The sequence below is a fragment of the Centroberyx gerrardi genome, chromosome 8, assembly GCF_048128805.1.
Source record: "Centroberyx gerrardi isolate f3 chromosome 8, fCenGer3.hap1.cur.20231027, whole genome shotgun sequence".
Taxonomy (NCBI): Eukaryota; Metazoa; Chordata; class Actinopteri; order Beryciformes; family Berycidae; genus Centroberyx; species Centroberyx gerrardi.
In genome coordinates this window covers 12421060-12434824 of record NC_136004.1, presented here as the reverse complement: position 1 = coordinate 12434824, position 13765 = coordinate 12421060, and the positions used below count along the sequence as shown (strand labels likewise).

The following is a 13765-nucleotide window of genomic DNA, read 5'->3' as shown; positions in this document are numbered from 1 at the left end:
ACACATACGTGCACGTGCACACACATGCAGGCACACACACACGCATGCTCACGCACAAATAGCTCAGTGGAAACACACGCATACACACACACACACACACACACACACACACACACAGAGCCCACAAAGCTCTGGGATACATTTGGTATGTTTGTGTATTACTTTGTGTCTGTCTGTGTAAGGATGTGTGAGTGAATGTATGCTGGGTCTCTGGTGTAACCACAAATGATCCACCATTTGCCTGGCACCACTGCACAGGCTACCCACAGTTCAGAAAAAAAATAAATAACAGTTCTTTTTCACTAGGCAAAGCAAAGCATGGGCTGCAGCTTGTGCTTATTAATAGGTGCATTTTGTGTGATGCTGCATACTGCATGTGTGTGTGTGTGTGTGTCTGTGTGCTTGTACCTGAGTGTAGAGTATGTGTTTAAGTGTGGCCATGTGTGAGTGTGCATTCATGTGTGTGATTGTGTGTGACGGTTTGTATAGCAGACGGTATGACAGACAGCAGAGTAGCTGTCACGAGTGCCCTTACCCACAGCTTGACCTTTCACGACAATCAATCCTTTGTGAACATGTCCTGTGAAGGCTAAAGGAATTATCAAGCTACAAGCCCTCTGGCGTCATTTATCTACAAGCTGGAGGTCACACAGGTCATGGTGAAACAAGTGGCTTCACTGGTATCTCATCACTGTAAGATTAGTTCAGATCATGGATTGGAGAAATTGGTTATCAGCCAATTTACTTATCTGTTAGTTTGTTAAACATTTTACTGTCCCATCCTCTGAAACTGAAAAACAACCTTTTCGTAACTAGGCCATCTGAAATAAATTATAGTATATATACAATATGCAATATATGTACTGTATAGTGCAGAGAATATAATATGCATTGATCTGGTATTGGGGAAAAGACAGAGTTATGACTATCTTGAATATTTTGTATTCGGTGGTGGCTGCTGCAGCGGTGGACAGGTAAAGAGGAAGGGGTCTGTCTTTTGGGTCCAGAGGATGCCAAGTTGAATTTAACCTGGCCTGCGCCTGGCTTATCAGCCACAGTCGACTGCCAACTCCCCGCCATCCTCACCCCAACCCCACCACCACCCCCCTGCTGATGGTTGAATGCTGTTGTGTGTGTGTGTGTGTGTGTGTGTGTGTGTGTGAGAAAGAGAGCAATCAGGCACAGCTGTACGTGCCCTCGCTTGGCAGAGCACAGCACTTGCCTGCTTAAAAAAGCAGAAGGTTTTGATATGGCGGAGAGGCAGTCATTTGGCCGATCTAATGGTGGCTCCCACAGGATCCATATCTGTGTGCAAACACCGAGCAAGGAGAGAGAATGGAGTATGCACCCATAAAACCAGCTGAATATTTTATCATCCCTATCCCCACCCCCAGCCTCCACACTGACATCACCAACATGCCTCCTCTACACTCCCCCTATTCTCTCTCTTCAACGCGCACATGCTTGCGTGCATGCGCGCACACACACACACACACACACACACACACACACACACACACACACACACACACACACAAATACATGCACCTCTAGAAGGCATCATTCAAGTTTCTTTGAGAGAATCTCTGACCGGTCTGTTCCGTCTTCTTGTTTATTACAGTTGAGATGTTTCCTTTTTTGTCAAAATGCATCTCTGCAGGTGAATTCAGATCTGAAGACATCCTCGCCCCGGGGATGTCTCCAGCATTCTCTCCTCTCATCCTTCAAACACAATCTCTCCCCTAGCCTTTTATCTGCCCCCTCCTCCCCCCACACGCTCCATACCCCGCTCCCTCCAGTGTGTGGTTCTGTTCCCTGCCAGGCAGCTCCTGTTGCTGCTGGAGCCCAGCTCGTTAAGGGAAACACTGGTGCATGGTCCTCCTCACCTTCCCTCTACACTGCCTTTTAATTAGACAGCTGTTTGTGTGTGTGTGTGTGTGTGTGTGTGTGTGTGTGTGTGTGTGTGTGTGTGTGTGGGCTGTTGGTGTTTGTATGGAGGGCTGTAGTGTTTTCGCTCGCACGAGTCATCTTTTTGAAGTGCTAGCTAATACCATAGCTAGCTTGTTTCTCTGATGTTCAACCACGGAATTAAGTAGCAGTGTGTATATATATATATATATATATATATATATATATATATATACATATACGTACATTTGTGTCACACAGGAATTCACCCATGTATCTGCGTAATGTGTAAACACTGCAGTAGCAACACTGAGCACATATCTTGCATGATAATTAGCATACTTCATAGCCATTATTTGCACAGCAATGCAGCTTGTTGTGTTACATTTGTATAATTGTTACTGTTTCTAAAATCATAATCATATTCATGTTTTTGCCACACCCAAATCACTCAGTATTGTGAAATTAAATGCTAATATAGCGTTGTTTACCCTGGTAATTAAGGTAGTACACAGAAATGTAACATCTTACATTTCTGTATGCCAGAATGTATGCAGTTTGTGCGTGCCTGTGCATTTGTGCAAGCAATGTTTCTAGCCTAATAACGTAACATCTGTGTTGGCACAGTGAGACAGAGGGTTGTTCCCACCTCTCTGGTAATGGAATAAAACCTGTATTCCATCCCCTCTTGTCAAGAGAGCCTGACTCCTCTCCTCTCTCCCATATAATCCCATTAACAGCACTTTACTGAAGTAGCGGCTGCCCTGCCCTCCTATAGGACACTGTCTTTGGGACAGAGGGCAAACCATGGGCTCTTTAACACTTCACACCTTACCAGGAGACTGATTTTCTCTCTCTCTCTCTCTCTCTCTCTCTGGGGTTATGTTGAATTCTCTGGAGTGGCAGCAGTTCAATATTGTATCCTGTGGCCATCAGATAATTTGTGTGTTTATCTGTGTAGTATCATAAAATTACCACCTTACTAACATCGGGTTTCATCAAGTTAGGCTATAACTCCAGATTGTAGAGATCTCTGTTCAGGTGGAATTTGTAAATCCATGTCAGTAGAGAGGCCTGGTTACAAGGAAATGTAGCTAAGACGTACAATCAAAGAAGCAACAGGCAGCTAGGTATTTTTCTATGAAAACAGTTTGTGTCAGAGCAGTGGGTGCTTGTTTGTGCACTCGTCCATGCCTTTGTTTACTGATTGCTGTCTGCACAGGAGGAGGTAACAGACTATTGTTCAGAATCATATAGAGGTGGCAGTCTCTTCTACAAGGCCTGGTAGGCTCTAATCCAACCATTTACGTTCCCATGGCAACCATGTCCATCCCATAAGCACTGTCAGTCAGTGATGATAGCCTTGGTTGTTGGGAGTATATCAGAGCTCTCGGGTCTAAAGTCAAATAGGGAGGATCTCAAGGCATATTCACACAGCTGCAAGGAAAGGCATAACCACATAACTCAACACAGCAGTGAAGTGGTGGGCAGCACTCTGCCGTTCCAGGCAGAGAAATAAAACACACACCAGGGGCCCAGAGTCACAGAAATCACACACAATCCAGCCCAGCCATCAAGAGCAACGCTGCTGCATGGCATAAGGGGCTAATTATGCTGAGTACAATACATTACCTCTAGCATGTGCTATGAAAACAGCCGTTTCTCTAATGTGCTGTGGAATATAAACATACTTAGGGAAGAGGGCTGACAGTGGAGAATCAGCTAGGAATCCTAAACCACTGTCCTTGTCAGAAGAGTGAAATGGAATAGTGTTGTTGAAGCCAAGCATCTCTGATTAACATGTCATCTCAGCCCTCCCCTACCGCCTCCCTCTCCTCTCCTCTTCTCTCCTCTCCCAGGCAGAACTAGTTTACCTTTCATTAGGGGACCCTCGGTGCAAAATGTGTTTGCTGATAAGAGCCAGCGGTTTATCAACAGTTTATAAAGGCCGACGTTAGGATTAATCAAATCAGCACACATCCGGGGGAAGGGCTGGACTCTGTAAACACAATCAGATCTGACTGCAGTCAGAATGAGAGAGGTAGGGGAGAGAGAGAGAGAGAGTAAGAGGCAGGGAGGGAGGAAAGATAAGTGAAGAAAAGAAATGGAATCATATTAGAATGAAGTCAATTTGGCAGAAATTATGTATTTCAGGCAATTATTTCCTTCCCGGACTGCATGTTATTTTGCGATATTGGTGGGGAGTCAAAATGAGTAGTGGTGGGAGAGGGCTGGAGTCAGGAGCGAGAGAGATATGGGCGCAGTGTCTGTCCCTGAGCCAAACAGAGTGCATCCTCTGTGACTGGCAAGACTGGCTCCTCATTATCTGCCTATCTTGGCTTCCATCTGAGGAGAAAATGCAGCGTTGCAGTCTCACTTTAGAGGGACACTGATCACAAGAGCAACTCATCTCAACTGGAGAAAGATTGCTCTCCCTCTCTCTCTCCCTCTCGCGCTTTCTCTCCGTTTCTGCCTCTGCACTCACTTTAAGACAGACAGAGATGAGGAATCCTCTCTGTTTTCGGCTCAGAAAAGTGGAAGTTGGAGTCAGAGAGATGGAGCGGAGCTTCAAAAGGCACATGTAATTGAGCAGCCCTAGATAGGCTATCTGGGAACATGAAACAGCAACAGTTGTGACGGAGGGTAATTGCCTCCCTGGGCCCGTATAATGCCTTGTCGAGTCTTTAAACTTGAGCAAACTGCTGGAAGTCCTTATGTCGGCAGGTAATTGGTTCCAGGCATCAGCAGCCATGTGAAATGAAGGAAAGATAGGGAGGCGGTGTGTATGTGTGCTTTCAGGAAAAGAATTTATGAAAGATTGAAAGAAAAGAGAGTGTCTGCATGTATAAGCGTCTTTGGGAGTGTTCTGTTGTATTGATTTTTTTCTAACAATGTGCATTGTTTTTCATTTATTCATAGGACTCAATGTTTTCATCATATGGTCCCAGAGCAAAGTGGAAATTTCTCTTGCTCTCTGTGGGCACATTTCTTCAAATTACATTCCGCTGTATTTGTGAAATAATAGATACATAGATTTGGGATTCTAATGTGTATCAGCCTGCTCTAGAGGCAGTGATGGTCATGCCTCTTCTGAGGCACAAATGTTGTATAGAAGCTGTAATATTACAACATATATGTGTGAAAACGTTTTCATCTTACAACACAAAATGCAGTGACTAGGTCTTCTTTACTGTAGTTTAGTTTGACTTTCCAGTTGTCATATTTGCGCTAAATGCCCCCAGTTGGACCCAGGACGTCCCTGCTGGTGAAGCTCCAAGGCAGGCGAGACGAGCAGCGCTGTGGCCTTCATTGTCAGGGTGACTGTCCTCTCTACTGGCCGGCGTCCAACCCCCTCCCTGGCTGGAGGACGCAGAGTGGGACCTCAGGAAAGGGATGCTTTATTAGCCGGCCCTGCATGATTAATTGAACATCTGTCCACACAAAGACAGCTGCCCCCAATTCCCAGCTGTTTACCCTCTGTATAAACAGCTAATAAGCCTACAGTGAATGTGTCACATAGGAGGTCAAGCCTGCACTTTTTCAAATCTCTCCATTTTACTACTAAACCCCTGTTTCGCAGGTTTAGCCGGTGCTCTCTGTAGTTTTATTTTCACAGGTGGACAGTGGTGAAAAAATGGAAGATAGGGTGGATGAGAATACACAGAGAATGTCCTTCTCTGTGTCTTTAATTTGAGAGGTCTTGCCAGCAGTAACCTAGATGAGGAGAATTAGTCAGTCAGTCAGCCAGTTGGTCTCCCACAGCTCTAGTGTGAAGCTAAGCCCCTCTCTTCTCCCCCCTGATTAGCTGTGTCTTTGTTCCATTGGTGGTGGCACGCCATGAAGCATGATTGCAGTGGGCAAACTGTCGGCTTTAAAGCAAGCCTGCTGCTGCGCTGATCTGCATCATGGTTTACCCCCCTCCTGGCCTAGCAAAGAAGGAATCAAATCAGTTTTTGTTTGTTGTTTGGTCTCTGAGCAATAAGGTTTTGATATTGTTTTTCTATTTTTTGTTGTTGTTGTTGGTGTTTTTTCATTTGATGCACTTCTGACTAAAGCGACGTTTAAGTGTGGGGGGGAATCTGAGATACATAAGCACCAAACTGTAATACTTAAAGAAGCTGTTTTCATTTGCCTATTGTTATTAGCTTGATGTTTTTCTTACATGCTGTCTCTCTCTCTCTCTCTCTCTGTCCATAGGCTGCCTCCATGGCCCTGAGCAGCCTGGGCCATGTGTACACAGCCATAGGGGACTATCCTAATGCCCTAGCCAGCCACAAGCAATGTGTCCTGCTAGCCAAGCAGTCCAAGGATCAGTTGTCTGAGGCTCGGGAGTTGGGCAACATGGGGGCCGTGTACATCGCCATGGGAGACTTTGACAATGCCGTCCAGTGCCATGAGCAGCACCTGGGCATCGCCAAGGCCCTGGAAAATAAACGAGAGGAGGCTCGGGCCTACAGTAACCTAGGCAGTGCCTACCACTACCATCGTAATTTTGACAAGGCCATGTCCTACCATACTCACGTTCTGGAACTAGCCCAAGAGCTGGAGGAGCAGTCGATCGAGATGAGAGCCTACGCCGGACTGGGTCACGCTGCCCGCTGCATGCAGGACCTGGAGAGGGCGAAGCAGTACCATGAACAGCAGCTGTCCATAGCTGAGGGCTTGAAGGACAGGGCCGCAGAAGGAAGGGCCTCCTCCAATCTGGGTACGTATGCAAAGCACTGAAGGCTTAAAGGAATACACTAAGTTTATGGGAGACTGGCCTGTTGGTCAACTTAACTGTTCAGTGATGAGAACATTAACACTAACATTACCGCTAACACTTTAGCATACACTATGTTGAGTGACAGTATAGGCGACTAGCATCATCTCAAAGCTCTAAAGCTAAATGGTAAGTTATTTTAAATGATATGCAGCTGGCAGAGTGGTAAAATTTACATTAAATATGATACAAAAATAACGTAGTGGGAGAATGTGTACAGCTAAAAATCACAGGGGATGAATATGTGGCTTCTCATCTGAAATTGTTCCAAAACTAAACCATGGCTGTATCAGCTATATTGAGTTAAAGATCTTTTTTTAATGTATATATTTTTAAACTGTATGAATCTACAGGCCACAAAAACCAACAGTATTGTTTTATTACTAAAAAGGTCTGCTTACTTTGGATAATGCTAGTTGCCTACTATCACTCAACATAGTGAATGCTAAAAAGTTAGCATGGAGCAGCGGCCTATTCCTGTAAACTTGGACAGGGTGAGGGACTAGAAACCATCTCCTTCCATCTCACATGCAAGTCCACTTGAAGCATGTCTCTAGTGCATGTATCTCTACCTTAGCGAATCCTCTGTGACCCGAGCAGCTGAGGACAATGTAGAGCTTAGTGTCCAGAAGCACATGTGATCAGTCTGTGTTTTACCACATCCTGAAGGATAAGGAAGCACCTGGTAGTTAGAAAGTTAATCTCGCAGATCGTAAGGAGGTAAGTGTTTACTGTATGTTTGGTTCAGCATGGGGATTTACGCAAGCTACTGACCTACAGTGCACCTGGCTTGCTTCCTCAAATGGAGCTGGGCCGGACAAGAAGGAAAAAAAAGAGAGAGACAGAGAGATTGAGGTGTCACCGATGAGATTTAGTATTCACTGTTCAATTACAGTATTCTCCCTGTGTTCTAGGGTGAGTTGTGCTAAATTGTAAGTCCTGATAATCATATTCCTCTCATGTTATTTTCACCGCCTGCCTTTTCATTGTTTTTGGGTTATAGTCTGAAAACATCTCTTGTACTGCTAATGTTTTCACTCTGCTCTTGGCTACATTCCTTTGTTTGTCTTCATATATATGAGCTGTTTACTTATTATTGTTAATTCCATTGATGTGATTAAGACCAGTGTTTTTCTTGCTTTAGGCAAGGACCAACAGCATATTGTTGTATTATCACTGTATTATGTATAATTATTTTTAGATATACTTCAGTGTTGCATTATGTTCTGCAGTATATTATACCCAGTCGATTATAGAGGTAAGGTAATGTAGTGCAGCCTCCCTGCATGCAGCCAGAGAGGAGGACGGTGAGCCATCAGCGATTTGTGAGCCCAGGATGTTCCAGGGTGATGGAACGCCAACATATAACACACACTATCACAGTATAAATGAAGCCCATAAAAAAACCTTTCAATTTTTCATGGGAAATCTCTCTCCGCATTACCCTGCTCTGCTCGGCTCTCTCCCCCCACACTGGCTAGGACTTAATCAAATCTAGAAAATGAATCCTGGGCTGAAGATAAATAAAAATGAGAGGGGGGAAATTAACTATATGATCAGGTCTTTTGATTGGAACTTAAAATGTAATTATTGTCCCCTTTACAAGCCAGGGTTTTACAGCCAAAATCCTGCTGAAATGAAATTATTAGCAAGGTAACCTTGTGGAGCCTGCTAATATAATGATAAAAGGGAATATGGGGATAAAGGTGTCCCTGTGGATATTCAATACCCCATGAGGTGTATGACATGGCCAATTCTGCCGTATTTAGTCCAGCTATTATAACCTATGCTGGATGACTTACGATAGCCATCAAGACAGTTGTAAACCTGACTCTAATGGACAACTAAGAGGCATAATGGTTCCTCCCAGATGAATTATTCCATATCCTAATGTGAGAAAGTGTGCAAGCAGGGAGCAGGGTTAATCAGCCAAACATAAATTGAAGTTGTCCTTTGACCAGCGTAATGGTCGCACAGCCTGGTTTGCTCTTAGCTCTAACACACACATATTTTGAAAGGTGTGCTGATAACTGGTTGTCATAAATTAGGGCCTCTAGTGGGACCAGTTTATGATGCTACATGGGAGCTTTATTACAGTGGGCAGTTTATTTCATGCAGCAAATCTATTCTCGTCTCAAGTCTGACTGGCATTATGACAGCCACAGCACAATCTTAAGTTGTTATTCAGAAGTTGGCTGGCATAGTGATTGTATAGCATTACTTGCAACGTTACAGTATTTCCAATCCATGACAGAGTAATTACAGTGCAGCTGATGTAGTCTCAGAGACCCCCAACTGGTGACAGAGCAGAAGCTAAATGAGTGGGTGGTGGCGATAAGGCCTGTTGCTCCATGCAGACTGCCTGGACGAGCTGGACAGCATCATGGGAATACAGTAGCTCTGACAACCAGAGGCGCTCACTGCCTGCCTGAATGTCGCCTCTCTGTTGGTACTTCTCGTCTATTTTCTTTCTCTCCTTTCTCTCACTTTTCCATACCTCCCTCCCTCTCTCCCCTCACCCCTACTGATTGTAATCTGCAGCTGTCAAGCTCCCAGTAATTGAAACTGACTTGATGAATCGCTTAATTACCTTTAATAGCTGATTCGAGAGGAGCTGAATAATGAAGATAACAGAGAATGAAGTGGAGCTTGTGAAGCGTCATTTCTGTAATTGCACCATTGTTGTTGTTGTTGTTCTTGTTTGTGGCGGTGGGGCGTACGTTGTTGCTCCGTCATCAACGCCCACAAGCCTGCTTGGCACAGGAAGATATGGGCTAAACTTAACAGGATGTTGTTTCAGACTTCAGAAAATGCTGCATCCCTTTACGCCGCGCACAAAGAGGAGGAAGGATGATCGAGTGAAGATTAACGAGCAGTGGTAAAGGCAAAAAACATTGCAGGAGAGATGGGAAGGGGAAGTTGCAAGAAGCGGGAGAGAACGAACTTTTATTATGCCCTCTCAGCTTGTCTTTAATGATGCGTGTAGTGTGGGCGGAGCAGTAGCTGACATGGCTCTGAGGTACAGTTGTGTAGAGATCTGTGCTACACCACAACACCATGCTTTAATATCTAACTGTGATGCCCAGCGGTACCAACAGCCCTGGCTCAGCACACTCTGACCTATAAAGGATATGAAAATGTTGCATTCCAGCCCCATTTATTATTCATTAATGGGCTAACTTACCCCCGAGTCAGCAATATTTAATATCTGAGAGAGGACTGAAATGGTGGCTTCGCATTTAGTTCACATTTCTGTTATTCATGAAACAGAATCTAAATTGTATTATTTTCCCTTGCAATTCACTTCAAAGAGACTTTAAATAAGTTTGTTTGGAAGCGCTTTTGTTTTATGTTGTTCTTTCTTGTGCTTTTGCACGCTGCGTCCAATTCACACTTCATTGTTTGGCCGTATGTCTCAAAGAAGTCATTTGAAATGTCCGCTCCATCAGTTAGAAGGGCCGGAGGTAAAAGTCCTAATTAAGCAATCACTCTCCTTGTTTTTATCCAGCATCCCTGGGGATTGCTTTCTGCTGATGCTCGCAAAAAACAAAGCAACAAACACAAGAAAACAACAGGCAGTGTGGATCACAAAAACAACACAGAATCAGAAAATGCGCTGCGATGCTCTGCATCCACCTCACTGGGTCATTGGTGGGCTATAACCTCTATGTTGTATTACCTTCAGAGCTTTTTTTTTATAAACGTCTTTCACACATACAGCCATTTAAGGGTCATGTGTAAATGAGAGCTGGAGTTGCTTCGTTCATACATAGTAACATTTTGATCAAGCTTTGCAACGATGTGTGACAATAAAGATGTCACATTAATGGATCGAGCACACATGACACATGGTGTATTTAATGCACTGCATTTGTTGGCAAACATGTCTTCAAATAAGGCTGACGCTGAAATAAGAGAGCACCTCAGCATCTGATTACAAGAAGAAATTTGTCGGCAGCTGTCAGGGATAGATAAAGACGTGGTTGTGACAACATAGCCTTCTTCCTGCATGTCACGTAAATAGGAAGAATTATCAGGTAATTAGCAAAGTGAAATCCCTTACCTCAGAGTGATGAAAAAATTAAAATATGGCAGAAAAGCTATCATGGTGGAAATATTTTTTTATTCTAAACCTTATGGTTCAGGAGTTATTGGCCAAAACATAAGGTTGCTTGTTATAGCGCCACCATCTGTCCAATAATAATTAATAATAATAGTCATTTTTGTTGCATGTGTAGTGGGGGAGTTTGAAACCTATCCACCACATTTGGTTGCTCTAGGACTTGCGGTCTCTGAGGTACAGACTGTTTTAGGGCTGAAAAAGAAGAAGAGGAATCCTAGCAAAGGGTTTCAGCCTTACGGGCTTGAACCCCTAATAATACATGACCGCCATGGCAAAATATCAGCAGCAGAATAAGCCAGCCCTGTTTTCACCTCAGCCAGCCTGTCATGACTGGGGGAGCAGTCATTGGTTGCGTGAACAACATAGACCCGCTACCTTGGCGGTGGTGTTCAGACTGCCCACAGCAGGAACAAACTACAGACTGGGAACAGACTTGCCTGGAGCACAGAGGCATAGGGATTACTCAGGTTTGTACTCGAGCCTTTGGAAACGGCACAGATTGTAGATATTTTATTAGACTGGTCAGGAAGAGGGAGCAGGAGAGTAGCTGCTGAATTTACAGAGGAATTTAGCGAGCCTAATGGCCCAGACAGGATGAATGAAGGAACGCTGTAAGGAAAGAGACAGGGAAAGAGCCTAACAAATACATAAAAAAGTGCATTTATCTCGGAGTGGTGACATCTTCAACTCTCCATTAATGAGCGGGTAAACGCCTCGAGTAAATATCGGCCGGCCTGCTGGAGGAGAGGACAGAGGGGAAGGAAAGAAGGATGGTTGGAGAAGGGGTGGAGGGATTATATGGGATGCCAGTCCTATTTTACTCTCCTGGAGAGCTCCTTACTAGCTAGCTGATCTTTGCAGCCTGGCCCCAGATTTCTGTTCATGGAAAAGCAGCAACAGCAACCTCCCCCTACATGGCCCCCTTAAATCTCATGACAGAGGACCATGCCAAAAACTGGACTAGAGGCCCCGTGAAACACTCTCCCTCGTTGTCCCAGTGCTTACACATAGTTGTAGCTTGCTGTATATCTGTATGCATTTATTATTCTACTCACTAAGGAGCTATTAAATGAAACACAAGCGCTGCAGCATTCCTTTGCATTAAGCAACTGTGCCCTTTTCGTCAGCACATCTGCAAATTCAGCATGAAATGTGATCTCTTCCTAAACGGAGAGGCTGTTGTGCAGTGTAAAAAAAAAAAAAAAAAAAAAAGGAGAGATTGAGACACTGAGCATGCTGTAAGGATCGTGTTGATATAAGCAGTAGGAGGAATCAGATGTCATGTGCGTGGACAGGCCAGTGACAGTTGGTTTGGTGAGCTGAAGGAGGGGAGAGGGTCAGCTGGAGCAGGGAGGAAGCAGCTCAGCTGGGGCTGCAGGCGCAGGGCTGCAGCGCTCTGTCTGTGTGTGTTTCTGTTGGCAGGCCTCCCACCCAGCACACATCCATCTATCCATCCCCTGTTCTTTTTATCTTCCGCCTTCCTGTCTCTCTCAGTGTGTCTGTCAGACTGTAGGAGATGTCTGTGTCTGCGAGTGAGGATTTGGTACCTTAAGCCCAGACCCCAGCCCCGCCCCGCCCCCACTCCTGCGGGACCCAGGAGGAACTAGACTCTGCCTCAGCTCTCTACCTCCCCCCACAGATCATAACATACATTCTTGTATATTGTATATAGTCTGATTATGTCTAATTTTAAAAGTCTCTCTGAAAGTAATCCTCATATTTATCTTTGGTTGCTACACATACTCAGTAATGACCTTTTCAATCTGACATAATCCTAGTTTCTCTGACACCATACTTGATGGTGACTAAGATTGTTAGTCAAGCTAGACACTTCAAACTATGTTTTATTTACTGACCCAAAAAAACAACAGCATATTCTTTCACGCTTAGCAACACTGCATTCAAACTAGGAAAACGTGTTAAGACAGTCTCATTTGCCATTCATAATTAGTGGTACTATGTGACAATGGAAATCTTGTGAGTGCTGAGCCAAAAACACTCAAATCCAATAGGACTTCTCAATAAAGAGTGAGATAGGATGTAATACTCACATTACAGTCATTTATTGGGGCACACACCACAAAACGCCGATATGTTCCGGCAAGAAAATCCTCATCAGAGCGTTCAAATGTGTTTCGTGGTGTGTGCCCCAATAAATGAGTGTAGTGAAGTCAAATCCAGTCAAATTTATTTATATAGCCCTTCATCACTCAGCATGTCTCGTCACAAAGCGTGTCTCAAAGGACTTTACAGAGAATGAGCCCACCTAGAGCATTGTGAGTACTATTTCCTGTTTTTGTTTTTTGGGCTTTTTTTTTTTTTTCTCAAATTTTGGATGTGCTACCTCACTATTTTTTTTTTTGAGTACTGGTGTTGCATTCATAATCACGCTGCATTGTAAATCAATGCACCTTGTTTTAGCCTCTGTAATGTAATATGAAATACTACAACCCTGATCAGTCAATTAGAGACAACAGTCAATTAGAGTCAACGCTATTATTTCAGCAAAAAGGTGGTGCAAGCAGCTTTGTAAATAGCTTCTTAAAGTCAACTGCTACCTCAACATTGTAAATAATTTTAATATTTAGAAGTACTAAGCTACCTATGCTAGCTGTGGTAAGATAAAATGCCTTGTGAATACAGACGCAATCTCACAGGAATTTCCTTCACAATTTGACTCCCCATTTTGATGTTTTATACACGCCATCTGCTTGAGATGAGACCTGAATAGACATCAGTATTTTCCAACACCACGATTCCAGCAATCCTGCTCTGGATTTTAGGTCTCAAACATGAACGTAAATTATAATGTTGACCTCATTCTGAAATATGAATGAGGAAAACACTAGAGTTAGTATTTTTGGGCTGAGGCTGGTCATCTCGGTTCTATTCCCAGTATCACCCCAACCCAGCGGCAGCAGTACCATTGTTGGGGAAATCCTCTTAGCTAGGCAGCAGCGCTCCGGACCTCC

General features: G+C 44.1%; 1 protein-coding gene across 1 annotated transcript in view; it reads left to right on the top strand.

Annotated features, from left to right (window-relative positions):
* LOC139930903 (tetratricopeptide repeat protein 28-like) overlaps positions 1-13765 on the top strand; it is a 162202-nt gene that overhangs the window by 117808 nt on the left and 30629 nt on the right. Inside the window, exon 6 of the mRNA XM_071924235.2 lies at positions 6106-6613. Coding sequence (XP_071780336.1) covers positions 6106-6613 — 508 coding nt within the window. The remainder of the gene's footprint in view (positions 1-6105; positions 6614-13765) is intronic.